Source organism: Callorhinus ursinus, unplaced genomic scaffold (genome assembly GCF_003265705.2).
Source record: "Callorhinus ursinus isolate GAN/ISIS: 27379988/994484 unplaced genomic scaffold, GSC_fseal_2.0 scaffold92, whole genome shotgun sequence".
NCBI classification, from domain to species: Eukaryota; Metazoa; Chordata; class Mammalia; order Carnivora; family Otariidae; genus Callorhinus; species Callorhinus ursinus.
Window position 1 is genome coordinate 724,272 of NW_027397154.1, and position 24,200 is coordinate 748,471.

At 61.2% G+C, this 24,200-nt stretch overlaps 1 protein-coding gene across 1 annotated transcript; it reads right to left on the bottom strand.

Moving 5' to 3' along the window:
• Positions 1 to 5,287: 5,287 nt before the first annotated feature.
• Positions 5,288 to 22,195, bottom strand: LMNA (lamin A/C). Its single transcript, XM_025858786.2, has 12 exons — positions 21,611 to 22,195; positions 11,527 to 11,683; positions 10,149 to 10,274; positions 9,735 to 9,905; positions 9,503 to 9,628; positions 8,820 to 9,040; positions 8,497 to 8,722; positions 8,115 to 8,222; positions 7,884 to 8,003; positions 7,424 to 7,513; positions 6,482 to 6,751; positions 5,288 to 6,230 (listed from the first exon to the last, which is right to left on the bottom strand). Exons 1-12 carry the CDS (start codon positions 21,964 to 21,966, stop codon positions 6,204 to 6,206), a joined length of 1,998 nt encoding a protein of 665 aa, XP_025714571.1. The 5' UTR covers positions 21,967 to 22,195; the 3' UTR covers positions 5,288 to 6,203.
• Between the last annotated feature and the right edge of the window lie 2,005 nt (positions 22,196 to 24,200).

A 24,200-nucleotide genomic window follows, 5' to 3' on the forward strand; every position in this document is an offset into this window, starting at 1 on the left:
CAGCGAGCCGGCAGGAAGCGTGGGCTCTCCTCTCTTGGGCTCAAACCCCCTGGCTCCGCAGTGCCCCCGGCCCTGCTGGAGTTCCGCGGGTGTGGGAAGGCTCTGCGGCAGTCCTCCCGGACCCCGCCTTTCCTCGAGTTCCAGTATACACTAGACCTCCTGCCTGCAATTGGACTATCCTCTCATTTGTACCTGATAGAGTCTCTCTCTTTTTTTAAGATTTTATTTATTTATTTGAGAGCGAGAAAGCACAAGTGGGTGGAGGGGCAGAGGGAGAGGGAGAAGCAGGCTCCCCGCCGAGCAGGGAGCCTGACGCGGGGCTCCATCCCAGGACCCCCGGGATCATGACCTGAGCCGAAGGCAGACGCTCAACAACTGAGCCGCCCAGGTGCCCCCCCTTTTTTTTAGTTTTAAATAATCTCCAACATGGGGCTTGAACACACAACTCTGAGATCAAGCTGCATGCTCCACTGAGTGAGCCGGCCGGGAGCCCCCTTGATAGAATTCTTCTTGTCCTTCCCTACCCGCCCCCAAAGAACCCCTTCCTTCGGAAAGTCCTCCTGGGTCATCCCACAGTATTCTGAGTTGCCACAGCATTTTCTGGGAGTCGGGAGCCCTGGGCTCCACCACCAGCAAGCCGGATGACTTTGGCTGGGCCTCTCTCCTCATTGGCTCTGGGGTGCTTCACTTTAAGTGGGAAGAAGAACAACAGGTCTCTGCACAATTGCTCACACCGACTGAGTCCCTTCCTGCGCTTGCAGACGCTGACAAAGTACCTGCTGTGTGACCAGGCACCGCACTAGGTGTTGGGGATGTAGCATGAACAAGACAGACCAAAACACCTGTCCCTGGGTGCACATATCTCAGGACAGAGACAGAAAATGAACAAACACACAAATGCAGTATGTCCAGTGGTGCTGTGTCCTGGGGAAAAATAAACTGGGGAGGCTGGCTGGGAAGTGTTAGGGCTCAGGAGGAGGAGGAAGACGCTGATTTAGAAAACTTTGTCGGGGGAAGCTCTCCTGGATGGTGACATTTGAACAGGGACCTGGAGAAAGTGAAGGAAATATTTGATGGGAAAAGTGGTCCAGGCGGGAGGGGGGCCACCAAAGGCGGGCAAGCACTTGGTGGGTTCTGGGAGCCGGGCGGCAGCCACGGGCTTGCGCGGAGGGGGCCTGGGGGTGAGGGATGAGGTGCCCGGGTTGTCACGCCACGCTCCACACGTCATCCGTGCCCTTTGGATCTTACGTGGACTGTTTTAGGAAGGCTCTGGAGCCTTAATCCACACAGGAGGCGGGGACGTCAGTGCTGGGAGAGCGGACTGGCTTCCAGATCTATTGTAAAGAGCTGAGTCTTCTGGGGGACTGAATGTGGGGTTCGAGAAGATGAGGGGAGTTAGGGATGAACTCCAGGCCTCAGCCTGAGCAGCCGGAGTGAAGGCTGGTCACCAGCTGACGTGGGGGGGGACGACGGGCAGAGCAGATCGGGGCCGTCGGTACAGACATGCTAACCTGGAGAAGCATCGGGTCTGGGGTTCAGGGCGAAGGAACGAGCTGAAGGTGTCCACTTGGGAATCAGCAATGTGTGGATGGTGTTCAAAGCTGTGAGCCTGGAGGAAGGCTGTCCTGGCCCCCGTGTAGACAGAGAGGAGCTGGGCCCAGGCATTCGGCCTGTCCCACGGGGAGAGAAGAGGAAGACCCAGCAGTGGGGATTGACAGGCACCAGAGCATCATCATCCATGACAAGCAAGGACAAGGGCGGTGAGGACTGAGTAGAGACCAGTGTGGGTCAGCCATGCGCAGGGCACGGGACCTCAGCAAGAGCAGTCTCTTTGGAATGAAGAAGGAAACAGGTCAGCAGCGGAGCATGAGGAGGGGAATTTGAAGAGACAGGAGAAGGTGTGATATAGTCCTTTGGAGAAACAGGAGGTGAGGCTAGGGACAGGAGGAGGGGGTGGTGATGCCAGGGATGTGTGGTCACGAATTTAAAGTCAGACTAGTGGGGCACCTGGGTGGCTCAGTTTGTTGAGCATCTGACTTCCGGTCGGGTCCTGATCTCAGGGTTTTGGGACCCAGCCCCTGGGATCTCCGCACTCAGCCGGGAGTCCGCTTGTGCCTCTGCCCCTCCCCCTGCTCCTGCTCTCTCTCTCAAATAAATAAATACATCTTTAAAAAGATAAATAAAGTCAGACTAGTCAGCACCAAAACTCCGTCATAAGAAATTACCTGTAACAGGGCGCCTGGGTGGCTCAGTTAGTTAAGCCTCTGCCTTCGGCTCAGGTCATGATCTTGGGGTCCTGGGATCGAGTCCCGCAACGGGCTCCCTGCTCAGCAAGGAGCCTGCTTCTCCCTCTCCCTCTGCTCCTCCCCCTGCTTGTGCTCTCTCTGTCTCAAATAAATAAATAAATAAAATCTTAAAAAAAATTTTTTTAAAAAAGAAATTACCTGAAGTAATCAAAGAAAAGGCATTCTCTGCAGCATTATTTATAATCACAAAAGTGAGAACAAATCTAAATATCCAGAGACAATTGGTGAAATGAGGTGTTATATTTATACTTAGCAATTTTAAAGTATTTTTATACAATAAACATCCTTTATAAAACATTTGCAAAACATACAGCTTAATAGCTAAAGTTGAGGGAGAGAGCTTTCTCCCCTAATCTTAAGAACCAATATGAAAACGGGGGCGCCTGGGTGGCTCAGTCGTTAAGCGTCTGCCTTCAGCTCAGGTCATGATCCCAGGGTCCTGGGATCGAGCCCCGCATCGGGCTCCCTGCTCAGCGGGAAACCTGCTTCTCCCTCTCCCACTCCCCCTGCTTGTGTTCCCTCTCTCGCTGTGTCTCTCTCTGTCAAATAAATAAAATCTTTAAAAAAAAATGTTTAAAAAAAAAGAACCAATATGAAAACGATAATCTTCCCAATAAAAACATGAGCAAAAGATAGCAACATTATTCACTCCAGAAGAAATGCAAATAGCCATTATATGTGAATGAAAAAACAATTTCAACCTCTTTTCAAAATGCAATTTGAAACAACAATGAAGTATAATTGTTTTCCTATCGAGTTGGCAAAGATTAAAACCGACAGAAATGTCGGTGTGGGGAGGAGCTCGGGGAACAGTGAGCTTGGCTGCAGGTGAGAATGGGAAGAGTCTAGTTTCTCTGGAGGATGCTTTGGCAATGTTTCCAACAGCCTTGATAATATACACACCTGTGACTCAGCTAGTCCTGTCTTGAAATTTATTTCATGGAAATGCCCAGGGAGGCCTGCAAAGATGTCTGCTCTGGGAAGCGTTATCTGTAAGAAGCCGCAGAACGCTGTAAATGTACGTATATATTTGGGAAAATCGGAAACTATACAAAATGCTTGAAGGCCTCCCCCCACAATGTTGATGGTGGTCATCATGTCATCGTGCAGTAGCAGAAGCGTAGATGAAGAACGTGGCTTTCTTCCTTTCCTACCCTCTCCGGGGTATCTCCAAGTATCACTTAAATGAACCGCTAGGAAAAGAATCAGTGTTATTTAAAGATAATGTTTATAAACTTAGAAGTAACATTGGAAAGTGCTCGTGCATGTTAACTGTGAAAAGCAGAATCAAAATTTAAACCACAGTGAGATCCTAACTATGTAAATTATGTGTTCTGGGAAAAACATCTAGAAAGAAATCCATCAGTGGTTGCCTCTGGGTGATTGAAAGGGGATGACTTTTTTCCCCTCCTTTCTATTTACCCGCGTTTTCAGTTTTAACAGAGGGTTACAATCTGACACAAAACATTTTTTTTTAGATTTTATTTATTTATCTGAGAGGGAGAGAATGAGAGAGAGCGCACCCGAGAGGGGGGAGGGTCAGAGGGAGAAGCCGGGTCCCTGATGAGCAGGGAGGCCGAAGCGGGACTCGATCTTGGGACTCCAGCCAGGATCATGACCTGAGCCGAAGGCAGCCGCTTAACCAACTGAGCCACCCAGGCGCCCCGAACATTTTTTTTTTTTAAATAATCTCTTTGGCCAGCCGAGGGGGGGGGGGGGGGGGGGGGGCTGCGCTGCTCGAGCTGACACGTAAGCGCGCGCGGAGGCACCTGCTGCGAGGGTTTCCGCGCAGCCGCCTTGGCCCCCGAGGACCCCGCCCGGGTGGCGCTCTGACGCCCTCAGGTGGCCTGCCCGGGAAGTGCACAGGACGGGCCCCTGGCGCCTCGGCCCGGCGGGGGGGCGGTTCCCACCTCAGGCAGGGGCCGCTTCCTCAAGCGCACAGCCCTCCCTCTCAGCATCTCTCTTCCAGGGGCACCTGGCCGCAGCCCACAGGGGACCAGGGTTTCCAGCGGGACTCGGGAGGGCTTGTCCCCTCTTCACGCCGCTTTTTCCAGTCGGTGTCCCCATCATCCCAGACTGTTCACTGCAGCGGGACCCCCTTCCCCAGGGAACACTTACACTTGAGCATCGCTGCTTTTTGTTCAGAGGGGAGCGTGATGCCATAGGAGAAGGGGCTGCTGCCAGAGCCTTGGGATCCTGGCCACCTGCCCGCCGTGTGGCCGTGGGCAGCTAACTCAGAGCCCCCGTCCCCAGGGACAAAGGGGACCTCAAGACCATGAGGGTCCACTGAAATAGGGCGGAGATGCTTTGGAATCTACGACAGACCAGAGAAAGGTTGCTTACCAGAGCTCACGGTCCCGGTTTGGGCCCCCCTCATTCCCTCCCAGAGGCTCCTGCTCTGCCTGACACACCCCTTTGTCCACAGCAGCTCCCTTGTTCGGCTTCCACGGGAGTGGAGTCTCCCTGGTGCCCGTGCTGTCCCGAGCTGAGCACACAGGGACATCAACTGCTTGCTCGCAAAGTCAGTCCTGCTGCCCTGTCCAGCTCCCACCCCCTCCTCCCTGCTCGTTCTTGTCCAGGACCCCCAGACCCAATCCCTATCTATGCTCAGGGCCCCCGCCAACAGAAGGCTGTCAGGTACGTGCTGGCTGAAGGGAGGCAGGAGGGCCAAGCCGTCCCTCAGGCTCTGCCTCTCTGAGGGACTTCCGTGGGGACAGAGTCCTGCAGGGGGAGGGCACGGCTTACTCCTGAAGCCTCTCCCCGCCAGCCACCAGAGGGTCCTCTGTGTGCCTGAAGCGCTCCGGGGCCTCAGCTCGGCTCCCCCAGAGCAGGGGTGAGGCTGGGCAGCGGTGAGCGTGAGGATGTGGGGGACCATGTGAGGTCTGCGTGTGTGGGTGTGTGTGTGTGTGTGTGTGTGTGTCTGCCCCTCAGGACACTCGGTGACGCCCATCGACAAAGACAGACACCACAGAAGCCAGGGATAGAAACAACTAGTGTATTGATCGGGGGAGGAGAGAAGGGGTGCCGATGGGAAATGGGGAGGCAAGGGGCTCTTTAGTGTTTGCCAAAACCACTGACGCACACCCTCGCCCCCTTCCCACGTTCCTCCTCTGGGATGGGGCCACAGCCGGCTCCCACCCTTTCTAGTACCCTCCCTCTCCCTCCTCCCCTGCATCCACTTGACCTGGACCTCTACTACCTGGACAGAGCCCACGCTTCAAGCTTCCAGGTGAGGCAGAGGCTCAGAGAAACGTTCTTCCCCCTTCTCCCACCTCATTCCCATCTGTTGTCTAAATAAAATACAGAAAAAGCAAGTGTGGCTGGTAGCGGGCATCGGAGTCACCCCGGGGCCGGGGCAGGGGTGGGGGCTGGGGGCGGGGCAGGCAGCGGAGCCTCAGCCAGGTGTAGGGGACGGATGGGGGCGGCCAGGGGCCTGGCTCAACCTTCCTCCCTCGGAGGCTGGCAGAGAAAACTCCACAACCTGCCTCTCCGGCACCATGTTCACGGGTCCCCGGGGTGGGGGCAGCAGGCGGGGCAGAGAAGCAGAAACTAGGCTCCGTAAAAGCATCCCTTTCCCTTGGCTTCTGGAAGAAGCCCTCTTTGGTTTTAAGGCAGATTTGGAGTTTCCTGGAGGCAGGGGAAAGCAAGGGGAGATTGACATAGAAGGGCTTTTTTTTTTTTTTTTTTTTTTGGCTTGTGTTTTTCCTTCAGTATAAAACCACTGTAGAAAATAACTTCTCTTAGAAAAAAAAAAACAAAAACATAGAAGAAAAAAAACCAAAGGGGTATTTTCTTTGGCTTCAAGTCCCCTCCCGCGAGGTGCAGGGTGGGGGTGGGCGTTGGGGGAGGAGGAAGCAGGAGGCCTCCAGCCTCAGCCGGCCCCCGGCAGATCCCAGGTTACATGATGCTGCAGTTCTGGGGGCTCTGAGAGAGAGAGGAGGGAGGGAGAGGTGTGAGCGGCAGCACAGGCCCGTGGCCCTCCCCTCACCCCCAGCCCTGCCCCTGCCCTCCAGTCTGGGGCTCAGACAGGAGGGGCAGGATGCAGGAGCCGACTGTCTAGGATGTCGGGCTGGGGAGGAGGCTCCCACTCCCCCGGGCTGCGGAAGAGAAGGCCTCCGCGCCACGGGGGCCCCCCTCATCCTAACCCTGGGTGTGGAGGCAGAGGGACCACTCACCTGGGTGCGGGGGCTGGAGTTGCCCAGGAGGTAGGAGCGGGTGACCAGGCTGTCCCCGAAGCTGCCACCCCCACTGCCCCCCACACTGCGGTAGCTGCGGGTGACTGTGACACTGGAGGCCGATGAGCCAGAGGAGATGGATCCGCCCACCTGGGCTCCCGGGCCGCTGGCGGCAGCCTTGTCCGCGGGCTGCCCGCACGTCCCGCACAGCACGGTGCGCGAGCGCAGGTTGTACTCAGCGGGGTCCCCCGAGCTGCTGCAGTGGGAGCCCTGAGGAGGAAGACAAGGCTCAGGCCGACACGGCGAGTCTGGGACTGCGCGCTCCTGCACGCGCCGCCACCAGGCGGGAAGGCGGGTTCTGTGCTCCGCGGGCCCGGAGGCAGGGCCCCGGCTGGGAGGAGGGCAGAGGGTCAGGAAGACTTGGGGCCGGGAACTGGAGCTGTGGCGGGACTGGGTCCCAGCCACTGGAAGCTGAAGAGGGAGAGGAGAGCGAGCAAGCTTGTAGGGCAGCAGGCGTGCAAAAGAAGTGGGGCCGGGAGGTGTGAAGAGAACATTCTCGCAGGAAACAAGGGGAGAAATGGGAGCCGTGCATGCAACAGGAGCGGGAAGGGAAAGGAAATGCGTGCGACGGGAGTGGGGGGAGAGAGGCAGGGCCGGGCGCCCCACATCTGTCCTCCCGTCCCCTTCCTGGGAGACAAATCCAGACCCTGTCCGCCGCTCCCACGGGAATGCCTCACGGCATCGGAAGTCCCCACTCCCGTCCTGACCAGCCGAGAGCACCCAGACACCTGGGCTCCCTGTTCAAGGTGCAGGGAGGAGAGAAGAAAAGCCAGGGCAGCGCGTGAAGTTCCAAAACATTCTTTAATGAAAAGATTTCTGGCAAGGGGAGGCCTGGCTGGCTGCCCGAGTGTGGGCTCGGCCTCAGCGGCGGCTGCCACTCACATGGTGGTGATGGAGCAGCTCGTCTCCATCGTCATCCTCATCGTCCTCAACCACCGTCACGGAGCGCACCAGCTTGCGCATGGCCACCTCCTGCCGAGGACAGGGGACCAGGCCCAGGAGTCAGGGGGGCAGACGCAGGGCAGGGGCAGGGGGCAGCTCCACTCACAGTGACCCCCTGTGGCCTGCGGTCCGCAGCGCTGGGGCGGACGAGCTTTCCTTCCCCTTCCCCGACGGGCCGCCGTCAGGCTCCCTGGGCAGGAGCATACATCTGCCCTTAACAATCCCCGCTGTCTCCCTCCCCTCCTCCTGGGGCTGGGGGCAGGGGGCATCTCTGGGTCTGACCACCGGGTGGAGAGTCTGGGGCCCAGGGCTGCACTGGAGGGAGTCAGGACAGAATGGCCGTGACCCGGTCCCCTGGGGGAGCCCTGGCCAGCCAGAGGCCAGCCCGCAGCGTACTCACTTCCCCAGTGGAGTTGATGAGAGCTGTGCGCAGGCTGTTCCCGCAGCCCCAAGTGTTCTGTGCCTTCCACACCAGGTCGGTGGGGGGGCTATGGGTGGCCCCAGCGCCTGCAGCCCAGATCTGGGGAGGCAGGGTTCAAGGAGGGTGCTCAGTTCAGCGTGCCCACCCTCAGGCCAACCCCCTCCCCGCCCAAGGCCGCCCCAGAGTCCCCTCTGGGGACCTGCCACTCACCGTCACCACCTGCCCAGCCTTCAGGGTGAACTTCGGTGGGAAGCGGTAGGTCAGCAAGGGGTCATCTCCATTCTGGCGCTTGATCTGCCAATTGCCCATGGACTGGTCCTGCCAGGAAGGAAGGGAAGGAGAAGGTGGGGGAGGCTCGTTCAGGCTCCCGGGTCCATGTTGCTCGCGGGGCTGGGCAGGGTCCCTCAGGGAGAACAGCTGAGCTCTGTGGACACCGAGGCGGCACCGGGCACGCTGGGGTCTGGTGGCCAGTGGAGGGCCACCCGGCCCCAGTCGGCCTCTCGGAGGGGCAGCCCTCCGTCCCAGTGCCATCCCTTCCTGCTGGGCTCTCTCCCTGCCCGGCCGTAGCCCCAGCCCCAGCCCGGGCGCCCACCTCGCTGGACTTGTTGCGCAGCCGCACGAACTTGCCCTCCTCATCCACCTCCTCCACGGCCACGCGGCCGCTGGTGCGGGCGTGCTGCGAGAAGCTGCTGCTGCGGGCCTCCGCGGCATCCAGCTTGCGCTTCTTGGTGATGCCGCCCGTCCCCTGTGTCTGGGAGGAGTGGGAGGAGGTGCGGCCTCGGCCGCGCTGCGAGGTGGGGCTGGGGGACAGGCGCAGCCTGGCGAGGGGACACAGAGGGGCCTGGTCAAGGCGGGCAGCGGGCCAGGCGCGGCGCGGGCAGCCCCTCGCCCCCACCCGGCCCCTCCCCGCCCCACCTCTCCTCCTCGCCCTCCAGGAGCTTGCGGTAGGCGTGGATCTCCATGTCCAGGGCCAGCTTGATGTCCAGCAGCTCCTGGTACTCGTCCAACTGCTGCTGCATCCTCGCCCGCATCTCCGCCATCTCCCGCTCCTTCTCGGCCAGCAGCCGCCGGCTGGTGTCGCGTTCGCGGGCCAGTGAGTCCTCCAGGTCCCGCAGCTTCGCCTCCTTGGCCGCCAGCTGGTGAGCCAGGGCCAGGTGAGCTCCCAGGGCCGGGATGCAGCTCCAGGGCCCCTGCCCCGCGGCCCTTCCCCGGCTCTCCGCTGCACCAGAGCCTGCTGGGGCTCTCCCAGGGCACAGCTGGCGGCCCAGAAGCCTCCCCCGTATCTAACCAACATCTCTGCCTGCTCCCCCGGCCACAAACGCACAGCTGGCCAGAACATCGAGCCTTGCGGAGGGTCAGGAGGGCCTCCATTTTCAAACGGGAACACCAAGGCTCTGAGGAGCGAGGGTCATGCCGGCCAGACCAGGTCCCTGGACTCTGAATTGTAGGCTCCCCGCTCAGTCCGTGGTCCTGGGGGCACATTCTGTCCCTCACCCATCTCCTCCCCTCCCTGGGCCCTCCCCTACATCCTGCCTGACCCCTGGCCCCTGGCCCCTGGCCCCGAGTGGGGGTGGGGTGGGGTGGTGGTGGTGCAGCACCTGCTTCTGCAGCTGGCTGAGCTGGGCCGAGAGGCTGTCGATGCGGATGCGGGACTGTTGCAGCTCTTCGTGCGCAGCCCCCACCAGGTTGCTGTTCCTCTCAGCTGACTGCCTGGCGTTGTCCAGCTTTGGGGGAGAACACGGGGTTAGGGCACCCAGAGCTCCCCTGCTCCCCCAGGTGGGCAGAGGTGGTAGGGGCCTGGGCGCGGGGGATGGGATGAGGGGCAGGCACCTTGGCAGAGTAGGTCTTCTCCAGCTCCTTCTTGTACTGTTCCACCTGGTCCTCATGCTGGGCCCGCAGCTCCTGCAGGGCGTCCGCCAGCCGGCTCTCAAACTCACGCTGCTTCCCATTGTCAATCTCCACCAGCCGCGTCTCATGCCGGCGCTTGGTCTCACGCAGCTCCTGGGAGGGGCACAGAGCCAAGATCAGAACTAGTCCTTGGAGCATGAGGCCCAGAGGGCCAAGCTCCCTGCCCAAGCCTACGCCTGAGCTAAGCCACTGTCATCCTCCTTTAACCTGGGGGCTGGGTGCTAGACCTACCCCCCCCCCACTCCCCGTCCACTAGTACAAGGTAGTCAGGCAGGCAAGGCCTGCACCCAGCCGAGCCCCAGGCCGCTCCTCTGGCCCGCGGAGCCCCGTCCCCACCTCGCTGTAGATGTTCTTCTGGAAGTCCAGCTCCTCCTTCAGGGTCTGCAGCCTGTTCTCGGCGTCCACCCGCCGCAGCATCTCATCCTGGAGCTGCTTCTTGGCCTCACCCAGGGCTGCCTCGAGCTGAGAGAAAGGGGGCCGAGGTCAGGGAGAGGGGCCACAGAACATCAGAGCTGCAAGGAAGCTGAGAGTGTCCGTGTCCAGCACAGCCCTTCATGTGTACAGAGACCGGTGCGGGGGACAGAGAGCCTCGGCCGGCACCGAGGTCCCAGTGTCTCGTCGCACACAGAAACCGCTCTGGGCGGGCACTGCATCCCTCTCTGCACAACAGAGCAAGTGCTCTAAAGGAGGTGCGTCCAAAGTACAAAGGAACACAAGGCAAGAAACCAAAGTGTGCCTGGGGGTGGGGGGCACTGCGGTGACCTCGGGGCGGGGAAGAAGAGCCTGTGCAAAGCCTGGGGGTGTGAAGGCACACTGTGCCCTGCAGGGTCCTCAGGAGGATCAGTACTGCCAGAGCCGGCAGGGAGGGCCGGGGGATGGGGAGGGGGGAGCACCGGAAGGCAGGAGCTGGACCGTGAAGAGGTACCCCCTTGTCTGCCACAGAAAGATCTCTGGCGTGGGAGAGGCAGACCACCTTTCCTCGATTTTGGTCTCCGAAAGCCCCAGCTGCTGGGGGGCAGGGCAGAACTGGAGGCGGGGGGCCTGGAGGAGACCGGCCCAGCCCAGGCTTTGCGGTCAGCCCACTGGCCTCTCCCATCTGCGGCAGCAGGGCCTGGGAGGGGACAGAGCCCACGATGGGGGCTCGGCAACTGATGCGGGTCGTGACCCTGCTCTGAGCACGGTGGGAGCAAGCCAGCTTTCCTGGATTCTGTCCCAAGCCTGCGATACGAGACAGGAGGCAGGATGGATGGTGGAGGGTTTTGAAGGTAGAGACAACCACATATGTGCCAAGCATTAAGAACATGCGTCCCGTACGTGATTAGCCCTCCACTCCCGACTCAGGCTCTCTGACAGCACAGCCAAACCAGGAGGGATTGGACACACACGATTCCTTGCAAAGTTGCGTGGAAGTGGCTGTGGGCTATTTTATTTATGAACGTAAGCTCTACACCTGATGCGGGGCTCCCCCTCACAGCCCCAAGATCAAGAGTCACACGCCGTACCCACCGAGCCAGCCGGGCGCCCATGCTGGATGCCCGGGAGCAGAAGGGGCTGCAATAAGGTGGGCATGGGGGGCCGGGGGCCGGCAGGGGCACGGCCCTGATGCCACGTCCCTGGGACGGGACACACAGCAACTGGCTGAAAGGCTGAGTAGGGTGGCTGGCATTTGTCCGAGGGGAGGCAGGGTCATGGCTGGCCCAGAGGGTGGCCTCACCTTGGCCACCTGGCCCCGCAGGTCATGGAGCTCGCCCTCCAGCGTGCGCTTCTCGCTGAGTGCAGTGCTTAGTGCGGCCTCCTTGGAGTTGAGCAGAGCTTCCAGGTCCTTGAGCCGCGCCTGGGCGGCCATCAAGTCGCCCTCCTTCTTGGTATTGCTAAGGAAGCAAGGGAAGAGTGGGCTTAGGAGCAGGAGTCTGTGTCCCCAGGGAGAACCCCCCCCCCCCCGGGGAGCCAGAAGTCCCCTCCCAGAGGCCAGCCCTGCCAAGGCCCAGCGTGCCTGTCCTGCAAAGTGCCAGCAGAGGGCAGCCTCACTCTTGGCTTGTTTGTCTCTGCCTGCCCCTGGGGCTGGACTCCCACCTCCCCCAAGGTCCCCAAAACCCCCTTCCTGCTTCTCTACCCTTCCCATGACTCAGTGCTCAGGAACGTGCCTCAGGCCAAGGGCACAGCGCAATCCCATGAGATGAATGCTTTTCCCTCTCTCTCCTCCCATTCCTTCCCGAAGAGACAGGGCCACCTTTGTCTCCTGCCCCTTCCCACACAGGGCCTTAACCTTCTCCCTGACTCCACCTACCCTCCACTGGGCCAGGCCTTCCTCCCTGCAGGGACCCAGACAGCCAGGCTCCCAGCCCCGGGGTCCATGCCTCCCTACCACAGCTGGAGCCCCAAAGGTATGGGTCACTTCTCCTAGCCCCTTTTACACACAACAGGGACGGTCTGGTTAAAACTCAGGGAGGAGGACAGCCACCCATCCCATTCCCAGACCCCGTCTAGGTCCCCTGATCGGGGCCCAGCACAGGGTTCCAGCCGCCCTCCCTCCGGGACTTATCAGAGCTTGAGCGAATACTAAGCCCTACCCTTCAGCAAGCCTCAGCGTCTGGCTCCAGATGTGGCCCCTGGGTCTCCAGGTCCATCTGGGCTCCAACCTGGAGCCTCCCTACTCCTCAAACTGGGTAAAGCTTTAGCCAAACAACCAAATAAACGGGGCTTGCCTCTGCCACCTCCTTCCCTTTCTGGGCCCTGACTGTTTTTGCCAGATAGTGAACTAGACATAGAGGTTCCAAACCTCTGGGAAACCCAAGAACTTTCCAGATGTGATGGTCCCTGCACCAATATCTGGTGAGAGAAAGCAGCAGCCCCGGGGACGGAAGGAAGGAGAAGGAGCCCAGGGCCTGGCCCGGCTGCCCCCCCTAACTCCTCAGTGCAGAGCATGAGCCACACGACAGGAGGGGAAAGGAAAACCAAATGTGGGCGGGGGGTGGGGGTGGGGGTGGAATTCTGGATTTCTGTCCTGGAAGGAAGAAAAGTGGTCCCGCCAACATTTTTCTCCTCCACAAAAGCCCTCCGCTCCAAGAGACCCAGCGGTTCCGCGTGAGGCCGCGGGAGCCTTGAGGAAGCTCTGCAGGGAGCAGCCCAGACAGGCGGCTTCTCCTGCCACCAGCTCAGGACTTGTCAAACGGAGTCACTGGTCTCCCGCAGGGCCCCACCAGGAGGGGGACATAGTGACACCCAGCTGGGGGGGGGAACGCCAAGACCTGGAGGGGGCGCCCCCCCACAGGCTCGCTCGTCTGGCCGGCTGTGGCCAGGCCTCAGAACATCAGCACAAGCCGTTTAACGCAAGAGCGGCGGTCTCCCGCGAAAAGAGGCCCTTCCAGCACCAGAGGATGTCTCCCCTCCGTCTCAGCCAGAAAAGCTAAAAATAAAGTCAAAACCCAGCTCAGGTTTTGGCTGCCATCCGGCCCAGCCCCTGGCTGGGAGCACAGCCCCAACTTTCCATGACTTCAGAACTTTTTCGAAGCTGAGCCAGCTGCAGGGGGAGGAACGAAGAAGAAGAAAGCACTGGTAAAGTGAAGCCGCGCGGCCGAGCGGGCTGTGGCTCCTGGGCCGGCTCCAAGGCGCAGGGCCTGCCCCGCAGAGGCCTCTCCACCCTGCAGCCTGTGCGGCCGCCACCCTGGGGACCGGGAGCTCGGGAAGGAGCCCGCGGGACCGCCAGCGCAGGCCCCCCCCTTTCACAGACGGCGAAGTAAAGGGCTGGGTGCCGGCCTGCAGGCGGTGACCCGGGGCCAGGGTTACAGTCAGTCCTGCTGCCGGGGACCCCCTTCCCCGCGCTGCCCTCCTCTGCCTGGGCTCCCGAGGGTGCGTGCGGGGAACCGGCCTTCCCGCAGGGCTCAGGGCCCCGGGCTGAGAGCAGAGGAGCTGCGCCTGCCCTCCGCCAGCTCCTCGCACCCACTGCTCGCCCAGACGGTGGTGTTGGTAACAACAGGAACCAGAACGTGAAGGCAGCAAGCGCGCCCGTGGGCAGATGGTGCGGCCCGGCGCCCTCCCCGTGTCACCGAGGACAGGAGGCACAGAGGGTCGCGTCCAGGGCCTGGTGGCAAACGGCAGCAGAGTGGCCAGCAGGGCTGGGCAGCCTCAGCCCGGCCCGGAGCGTGGCCTCCAAAGCAACGAGGGGGCGATGTGCCTTTCCCTCCGGGCAGCCGCAGCAGGAAACCGCCAGCACACGAGGGGAGGGGGGCCCTGGCAGTTCTCTCGGTCAGGCTGGGGAGTTCCCAGCCTTGGGAAGAAGCCACTGTCACCTCAGGAGCTGTGGCCAGGGAGCCACACGCCCACCCCGAGAGACGGCTGGGGGTGGTGTGGAGCCCAGCGCCTCGCCCACCTGCTCCCCTGGCTTTGCCAGCCTAGGCCGAGGCCCCCACCTGGGGTCTCCAGACCCAGCAGGGACCCCCAAGCTGCCCCTGGCCAGGTGGTCAGCCCTCCAGGGGCCAGGGCCACTGGGGCCGGTGGGGAGCGGCGGGCGGGGTGGGGCCGGGGCTGCAGGTGACTCATACTCGGGCAGACAATACCCAGGCAGGGGTCGGGAAGTCCTCCAGCACTCACAGGGGAGACCCTGCCTCTGCCCACGTCCTGCGCCAGGGTCCACGTCCAGTCCCCCGAGCGCAGGATGCTCCCCAGGGCCCCTTGAGGCCAGCAGGGCGGGGCATCCTGTTTCTGCCTCCCCCCACAGCTGCCACAGCCCATCTCTGGAGGGACAGGCGGGTGCGGGGCACGGCCGGAGGCTGTGGGTCTGCAGAGTGGAGGTGGTGGGTGGGCCAGGCCTCGGGGGCAGCAAAGGGGCCGGGTGCTGGCCCGCCCACTGAGTCACCCTCCTCAGCCCCGCTCCCACGCCAGATACGGAAGCCAGGCCGCCCAGGCCTGTTTGGGACCCGTTGCTAGGGGCAACCTGCTAGGCTGTGAGGGGGAGGCCCTCATTTCCTCCTCCGCGGGGCTGAGGAAGACACAGGGGGGACAGAGACCTCAGGCCACCCTCCAAATAAGAGGGGGGAGGGGAGGACGGCCACAGGGGCTCCGGGGAGCTGGCCCAGCCCCGCAGGGGCTCCCTCCCGCCCCCTCCCGCCCCCTCCCGCCCCCTCCGGCCCCTGAGCCTCTCACCGGGGCACGGAGTTCCCCATGGCTGGGCGACCCCAGGACAGGAAGGAGGGGAGGGGAGAGCAGGGTCTCTGAGCCCCACAGGGAAGGGCGCCCCCTGTGGCAGGGCAGGGCAGGGCAGGGTGGGTGCCGAAGGCCGCAGGGAGCTCTTCCCTTTCCTCCCAGGACTCAGACCCGGCCCCAGGCTGACTTCCTGCCAGTGAGGGGCGTCTCCCCTGGCCAGCTGTCCCTTTGTTCCGGCAGCCCCTCCCCTGCAATCTGTCCTTCCCTCCCTCTGTCCATCCAAGTCCGCCCCCCTGGTTGCAAGGCCTCAGCCCTGCCCTGGCGCTCTGCCCCCTCCCCCACCACATGCTCTGCTGTTTTTACCTGCTGGTTGACACTCTGCCCACTTACGTTTGGGGCTTTTCCTGTCTGTGCCTGGAATGCCTTCAGGCTATAGCAGTTCACAGGCCCCAGGCTCCTGGCCGGGCCTCCTCCTGGGCTAACCCCTGCACGGTCACAGCTGGGGAAACCAAGGCCTGGACCAGGGAAGGCTTGCCCATGGGGTCACCTGAGGACACTCACAGCAGACAGGGATAGAGCACCGAAAATGGCAGTGCTGCAGCCTGGGGGGTGGGGGTGCACGGGGTGGGGGGTGTGCAGAGGGCGGGGCTCAGGCACCCAGGAAGCGAGCCTGGGAGGTGCGTCCCCCACCAGCCTCCCCAGAGTAATGCCGCCCAGATGCACACACTCCCACAACCGCGTGCGAAGCCATGGGCTTGGACGTTCCCCATCCCGAAAAGGAACCACTACTTGGTTGCCTGGCTGGGCTGTGGGTTGGCCACCACTTTCTGGTTTGGGCAGGATGTGGGAAGACGGGACATGTGGGCCTCAAGGCACCAGCGCTCACAGGAAGAGCCCTTCAAGAGGAGAACTGAGGTGGGACGGGTGTTCCCGGCCCTGCCCGGCCCCCGGAGCCTTCTGAGTGCCGTACAGCTGGAGAGCACAGGTGGGCCCCTCAGGGTGGACCCCAGCCCGACCTCCCCACACGGGCACGGGCACAGCTCTGCTTCCACGTGCCTCTCTTGGGTGTGACACCGCTGCTCCTGTCTGGGGTTCAAGGCCCTCAGATCCCCGTCCAGAGCCGCGGGGCTCCGCCTGTCCCCCCCACAGACAAAGCCAGGTGGTGACTCTAGGCCGGGGAGGGGGGTGGTGGGTAGAGGCAGAGAAGAGGGCCAGGAGGCCTGTGGACATGTTCAGACGCAACTCCAGGAGAGGCGCTGGGGCTGGCAGGGGGCCAGGCCTGAGTCACAGCTGCTGGGTGTATCAACGTGGCATTGTACCGAGGCAGGAGGAGCCGGCGGCCAGAGGCTGGGCCCTGGGGTGCTGCACAGCAGGCAGCCGGCTTCCTGACCAACTGCTCTCTCAAGGTCCCTGCCAACTCCGCTTTCCTTCTTCTTGGCCTGTCTCTCTAGAAGTCACTCCTGCGTTGTCATGGCAATGCAGGGCTGAGGCCTGGAGACAGACCAAAAGAAGTAGGGACATGGAGGGGGTAGCCTGGGAAGAGGTTGAATGTCCTGGGGCGAGAGGGAGGGAGGCCACCAGCCAAAGGGAGGGGCATTTAGGGGATCCCCACAAGAAGCGGACTCAGAAGTTCCTTCTTTAGGATGCATTAACTCTCCATCTGGTGGCTTATGCTTATTAACCCAATGACAGCAAGAGGGGGTGGAAGCCACACCCCAAGATCAGTAAAGGAAGTGGGAGGACCTAGGAGTTCTGGTCCCACTGCATTCCAGCTCCAGCAGAGGAAGGTGGGACTTTCTCTCGGGGCAGAGGTGTCAGCTTAGAGCTTCAGGAGAAGGGGGGGCCTTGGAAATCCCCATCCTTCCAATGCCCGGAAAACGGGCCCCTTGCTATGAGGGTCTCTAGCTCCTCTGATCCAGTCCTAAAGGGACACGTGGGTTCTGTCCCCCATGCGAGTTCTGCCTTCCTCCCTCTTGCTGCTACTGGGCAGGAGCACCCACTGTGCTTCTCGATAAAAGGCTACCCCAAGCCTTTCCTTCTCTGACCGAGCAAGCTCAGGGTCTCCCATCCACTCTCCACTCTGCCCTCTACCGTGACTCAGCTCCTCTGTCCCGCCTGGGATCCCAGCCAGAACGAATCCTGGCTTCCTCTCCCACAAAGGGACAGGGAGCACCCCTGCCCTGCCCCCTCCTTCCCAAACTCTGTCCCCTTCCAGGACCTCCTCACAGCCCAACCTCAGGTTGGGGGAGCCGGAGTGGGTGCAGGAAGGGAAGTGGGTAGGCAGCCCAAGGTCAGCCGCACCTCCCGCTGGCTGGCCAGCTCTGAGGTAATGCCGTGGCTCTTCCCAGGGAGGGCGTCCCCGCCACCCCAACGTGGGCCCGTGGCATTCAGCCTGTCCTGTATAACACGGCCCCTTCCACTGTCCTGGAAGGAGACGCGGGACGACCAAGTGTCCCTTCTTACTAGCAATAAAAACAAAGCATATACCAGGAACATCATTAACTGTTCGCACAAACTTTCTGTGCGAAATCAGGAAGCGTGCCTGTACTTTTCATTCCATGGCTTGTGGGAAACATTTCTATTGAGAATAGCAGTAGCTATTAATTATATTCACATTAAGTGGATTTGATTTTAACATTTATAGCTTGGTACTTTAGAGGACTATTTTCTCACTTTGTGGGTCACTGTGCTACTTTGGAACCTGAGGGATCTCTAGGGACCTTCTGCTCTCACCCCTTTATTTCACAGCTGGGGAAATCCAGAGAGGGAAGGCAACCGGCTCAAGGTCACACAGCAGTGTTGCAGCAGGACCAAGCCTAGGACTAAGGACACCGAAGCCCAGGACTGTTTCTACGACCTCATACTACCTGTCATTTTGCTGGTGGGCGACCTCATTAAGGGAGACCCTGCTGCCGTTCTCCGGACATTCCCAAGAACACCAGAGCTTGGCCTGAGTCACTTTCAGTATACTGGGGCTCCGGGAGGCGGGCATGGGGCACACTGCCCTAGGTCTAGGCCTCTGAGCCGGACCTGGGGGGTTGGGGGGGCTGGGCAGAGGCACAGCTGGGAGGCGACGGTGTCGCCAACCAGTTGCTCCCCCAGCTGTCCCTGGCTTCAGCCCTGACACTGAACTACTGAATCCCGGGGGTGGGGGGCCAGGGTGGGGGTAGGACTGGGGACAAGGGGCATATCCTCTGCAAGAGTAAGGCTCAGAATGGAGGCCGGGGGGGTACCAGCCAGGGGCACTGGTCACAGGAAGGCAGTCGGGAGGCCGAGCAGGAATTACTGTCTCTTTTGTTTCTCTTGGGCTCCTCAAGTAGTGCCCCCCTTTGCTGCCTTCGAATCAGAACGTCGACTTCAGGGTGGGGGTGGCAGTGAGAGATAGCACCAGGGGCTCCCTCAGGTGAGGGACAGGGGCCCAGGTTTCCTCAAAGGCCTCCATCCCTGTTCCCTAGGTCTCTGCCAAAGGGCACAGCCTCCTTTGGGTCCAGGTAGACACTTCCGAGGACAAGTCCCAAGACAGTCCCAAGAGAGGAATCCCCAGCCTTCCAGAGCTCTGGATCCACGGCCTGGCAGGGTCATGGGTCTTTCCAGGGACAGGGTAGAGCTAAGGCTGGGTATTAGCAGACCCTGGCAGGTCCTGCTGGTCTCAGAGCCGATCCTCCAGACCGCAGGAGTGAGCCCTGGCCACCCCGCCCCACCCTCAGGACACTCCCACCTGTCCTCTAAGCCAGAGAAGTCAGGCTTCGTGGTACAGGCACTCATCTGGAAGTCAGAAGGCCTGTGCTCAAGTCCTGACCCATCACCCTCTTGCTGTGTGACACAGGACAAACCTCCGCACCTCTCTGGCCCAATGAGTGCTAGGATGAGCCTGGGCCTCCACTTCCCTGCCCTGCCCCACTGCCCCCCTAAGGCAGACAATACAGGAAGTTGTCAAGCACCCAGCCTCGTCCGGGGGGAAGAGGAGCTTCTGCTTTGTGGGCCCAGGATCTCCCCACTTCTGACTCAGCCTTCCTCCACCATTTCCACGTGGGCAGGCGCAGACCTCAGCCCCGAGCTGCAGCCCCATAACTGGACTCAGCTCTGGAACCAACCACCTGTTGCACTCTGCCCATCGGGGCCCTGGCTCCAGACCACCAGCAGAGGTCCCAAGGAAGAAGGCAGGAAGGGCTCCCAGGATGCAGTGGGGAGCACAGGGAGAAGATGCAGGCATTCAGGCCCCCATCCCTCCCTTTAAGACATCTGCTGTCTCCACCCTGTGTCCCACTGTCTCTTGTAAAGCCACCAGGGTGGAAGGGAGGGGGGCAGCATCTGAGTCATCTACCCAGCTGTCATGCCTGGGATGGGGCCCAGCTCTAAGCCTGGACCCCAGGGGGGCCTTCCCTGGTGTTTTCAGCTACCCATTCTTGCCACACTTAGGTGTCCAAATACTTTAGACACCAGAATAGACAGAATGTGTGTGTGGGTACTGGGGGGTTTGTTTCTGCTCGGAGCCTATAACCCAGCCCAACGAGAGGGCGCCCTAAAGCCCTGGGTGTGGTCAAGGTACCAGGCTGGGCCAGGGATTGCCAGGGGATCTTACAGACGGCTCTGCATCCCAACCAGACGCCTGGCCCTGAACTCTGAGCTCTAATTAAACATTAAATCAGACAACACCTTCTCTCTAGGCTTCAGTGGGAGGAGTTAGGACAATGCCTTTCTTCCTCTCCCAAATTCTTCATTCTACTCTTCTCTGCCTTGTCCTGGGCACAGCAGACACAAAAAGAAGCAACCAATCTTGGCTCCTCCCACTGGGGACAGAGAAGGGGACAGACACCCCAGTTGGAGGCCCCTCTGTCTCCACCCTGCCTCCCAGCAGCCCGAGATCCAGGTGTGCAAACCCACCCCCCTCTTCCGGAAGCCCAGCCTCCCCAGCCAGGATCAGAGGGGGAGAAGAAAGGCAGATGGCTAAATATAACCAGTGCACACACCACCCCCGCCCCTGCCCCACGTGCGCACACACCCGCCTGCTGTCCCAGGCCTGGACAGCTGCACCAAGAGGCCAAGGAGACAGCCTGGCGTGGCTGGGTTAGCAAGGGACGGCTGACTCTACTTATCCTGTCTCCCGATCAATGTCCTGCCCACAGAAAGACCTGCTGAGAACGCCCTTCACAGGAATGGGCAGCGGTGGACTAATTTAGCACACTAATTCTCTGGGCCCCGTCCCCTCCCCCCAGCTTGCCTCCTGTCTGTCCCGCTAGCTCAGTTGTTCATATCACTACTGCAAAAGACAGGAGTGATCTCTGTCAAAAGTCCCCCCACAAAAGTCAACCTGTGTGCCCAGCTTCCACCTACTCTTCAGGAAGGGATGGACCCACCACGCCCACTAGGCCAGGGTCCTGACCGGTGAAGGGCAGAAAGAGCACTGGATACAGACCGGCTCCGAGGAGAGCAAGAGTTTGGAGAAGAGGGCTGAAAGGCAGGGAAAGAGGGGAAGTCAAGCCATGGGGCCCCCCACCCCAGGGATCTCAAGCACCTTCAGTGCTCCTTGGCTTGGGTGTTCATAGAGAAAAGGGGAACGGGGAGGAGGAAAGCAAATTCTCGGAGGCTAGGAAAAGATGGCCTAAACTTCCAGGCTCCAAAGGCCTTTTGAGAAAAGAGGGTGGAGTCAAGTAGGGTGGGGTCGGGCGGGGCAGGGATGGGTGAGGTAGGAGTGGCTTGAAGCGCCGAACGGCTGCAGTTCAAAAGTGTCGCTGTATTCCAGCAGTTTCATAAGGCAAGGATCAAAACCCGCCAGGGGCCAAGTGGATGGGGTACAGCAAAGACTGCTCGGAAGGAAAGGGGCTCACCCCAAGCAGAGAGGCAGGGAGGAGCAGAGCCCCCAAGGGCCAAGACACCAGGCAGAGGGCCCAGGGGGGTTGCACCAGACCTGGGCATACACACAACTTCCTGAGCCGGAGACTCTGCCCTCTGTCTCCCTCCCTCTCCTGCATTCCTGGGCCAAGCAGGCCAAGGGCTGTGGGAGCTGCGGGGGAGCGGTGCTCCTGGAGGGCCTGTCAGAGCCCAGGGTCGGTCCCAGACATCCAGGGAGTGGAGGAGAGCTTCCCAACTCCTCAAACCCTGGGAAGAGTTGTGCCGAGGGGGGTCACCTCCATGTCCCTGCCTGGCTAACCTCTCTCCAGCACCACTGGACATCTGCCAGCATGGGTGCTCTGTCTTAATAGGCATCATGTGTCCAGACACAGGCTGGGCAAAGTTGGCACAGTTCCAAGCCAGCCAAGAAAGTTCTAACAGGACCCTTTCACCCACACTCCAATGTGTCCTGAGTGTCCAGATTTCTCAGACCCGGCAGCGCCAGCTGTTCTTCGCCCAAGCCCCTGACCCTAGCTCCAAATGGCCGGTAACCCCCACCCAGAGTGGGGGCCTGCCAGCAGCCCTTACTCGGCCCTGATGCCCCCACCAGTCCCTATACAGGCCACCCTCTGCCAGAGACCCCTCCCTTCTCCGTCCTGTCTTGACAATTTCCCTTGGCACTGCCAGTCACCCGCTGGGGCAGTTCCGCGGAGGGAGGGGACTATAAGGCCAAGTGATCGGCCGGCCGCTGGAGTCGGACTGTGGCGACGGTCCGCTCACCCCCTCCGCTCCCGCCCCGCGCGCCGCCACCTGGGCGCACTCACCGCGCTTTGAGCTCCTTGAACTCCTCGCGCACTTTGCTCAGCTCCAGCTGCAGGCGGGCGCGCTCCTTGGCCACCGAGTCGAGGGTCTTGCGGGCATCCCCAAGCTCGGCCTCGTAGGCGGCCTTGATACCGGACACCTCGCGGCTGACCACCTCCTCGGACTCGGTGATGCGAAGGCGCAGCCCTGCGTTCTCCGTCTCCAGCGAGCGCACACGGTCGATGTAGACCGCCAAGCGGTCATTGAGCTCCTGCAGGTCCTCCTTCTCCTGCAACCGGGTGATGCGGGTGGGCGACAGCGGGGTGGAGCTGGCCTGCGCCCCGCTGCGGGTGGCGCGCCGCTGGGACGGGGTCTCCATGGCCGGCAGGGTGGCAACGCTGCCCGCGGGGCAGAGGTCCCGGGAAGGGCGCGGGGCTCGGGCGGAAGGACAGAGACTGCTCGGGGTCGGAGCGCGCGGGCCGGCTGGCTCTCGGCGGGCTCCTGCCAGGCGCGGGGTCTGGGCCGGGCGCTGTCGGACCTCGGGATCTGGGTGCGCTGCTGGGACTGCGGCGCTCCCGCGGACACTCTGAGTCACCGACGCCGGGCAGAGGCTCTAATAGGTCTAGGGAGTGGGAGGAGGGGCCGCCGCTCTTAAAGGGGCCGCGGCACACCCGCAGCGGGAGGTGAGGGGGAGGCGAGGAGGGGCGAGGACCGCGGAGCGGCGGCGGAGTGGGGCTCCACCCTGTCCCGCGCACCCGCCCGGCGCTCGGCCTGGGGCTTCTCCCGTCCTGATTCTGCCTGCTCGAGGGCTCCCAGCTGCAAGCTCGCCCCCACCGGCTCCGGCCTTCCCGGGTAGAAGGCCGAGCCAAAGGCCGAGAGTGGGTGGGCAAAGGGCAGGAGGAAGAGGGAAAGCGGCTGTAGGGGCCGGGGAGGGCGCCAGGCAGGCAGGCAGATCCAGGAAAGGTGGGGGGAGGACTGAGGCTGGTGCCCATCAGGGTGACTCACTCTTCTTCCACCGTTGGCTCCCCCTCTCCTCCCCATAGTAATAGTGAGTCACCCCTACCCCCCTCCACATGTGGGCAGCCCATTCAAAGCAGCATCTCAGTGTGCCAGGGTGGGGTTGGGAAGGAATGCCTGGGCTCCCTGGGGAGCCCTGCTGCAGGGAAATTCTGGATCCTGAGTTCCTTTAACCCTCAAATTTGGGGCAAGGACCAGAAGTTTGGGGTCCCTCTTTTCTTATCTTCTGCCCCAACTTTGCCCTTCGAAACCAAGCATTGGGTCTTGGGACCCCAGCACCAGGCTACAGACCCCCCCCCAGAAAACCAAGAGTAGAACCTCGGCACTGGCGCCCATCCCCTGCCCCCTTCCTTTGGACCCAAGCAACTGGACAAAGAGGCTGCCTAGGTTCTCCCCCCTTCAGTCCCTTTCTACTCCTTCTACCGCACCCCGCCAACTCCAAGACTGTACTTATTTTAATGGATAATTTGAAACAGATACCAGAGCTGTGCGTGCATTCATCACGTTGCCAGGACACCAGGTCCCAGATTCTTGTGGTTCCCAGAGGGGCCTGAAAGGGGGAGCAGGGCAGGGGCTGGACAGCCAGTGGGGGGTCTCTGTCCTGGTTTCAACCAGAGAGGCAGCACTGGGGGGCTAGGACAGCAAAGACCCCACAATCCTTCTGGCTGCACTTATCCCTACATACCTCCCTGGCCAGGTCTGCTTTGCCACTGGATCACCCAGGTCCCCAGGCGTCCCCACCCCAGGCTCTGGAGCCTCCATCCTCAGGCCTCACAGAGGACTCCTCTGATCAGCCTTCTACTCCCCTCCCCTAACCCTGGCCCTGGTCCCACCGGCCACCTCATCCTCTCTAAGAGGGGGCAGGTCGAGGTTCCAGAAGCCACGTGAGGTCATGGCCTGCCCCTGTGCCTCCCATGGCTTCTTCTCTGGTGAAGAACCCAGAAAACTCAATTATGTTGCTAACGCCTACAGGTCCAGGATATTAGGGTTTCTGTAACACGAAAGGGAAGCAGAGCCGGACTGACCCTCTTTCCTGGGTTCCGGAGCCAGGCCTCAGAGTACACAGGGGTTGGAGTGGAGTAGGGGAGAGACTCTGAGTATTTATGGAGGGGAAAAGTGGAGGGGACGCTTGGGTTCCTATCTCTACGAGGGTGACCGGGCATTGTGGTAAGCATCCAGGATGCACCCAAGGGAGGGATCCAGGATATGGCTCCCCTCATGCAGCCCTCTTTCCCAGGGCGTGGCACCCACTCTCAGCTTCCCAGACAAAACAAAAAGTCTTGTTCTGCTTCTCCCTCTTCTGTTCCCCAAACTAGGAGCAGAGGCGGGGTGGGTTAGCCAGTGAAACGTGAGGGACAGGGCTCATGCTGTTCCCACTGCCTCAGCCCCCCCTGGCAGCAAGCCCCCCCCCCCCCAGGTCCCAGACAGGCCCAGCTTCCCTTCCTGGCAGGGCAGGCAAAACCACACTTAACCCTTCCTATCCCAGACCTCCCCATCTTTGTGAAAAAGAGGCAGAAGAAAAGAGGGGGGCTCTTACCCCAAATTTCACTCTAGGCTCTTTCCAAAGGGTGCCCCCTCCCTTACCACCACCACTGA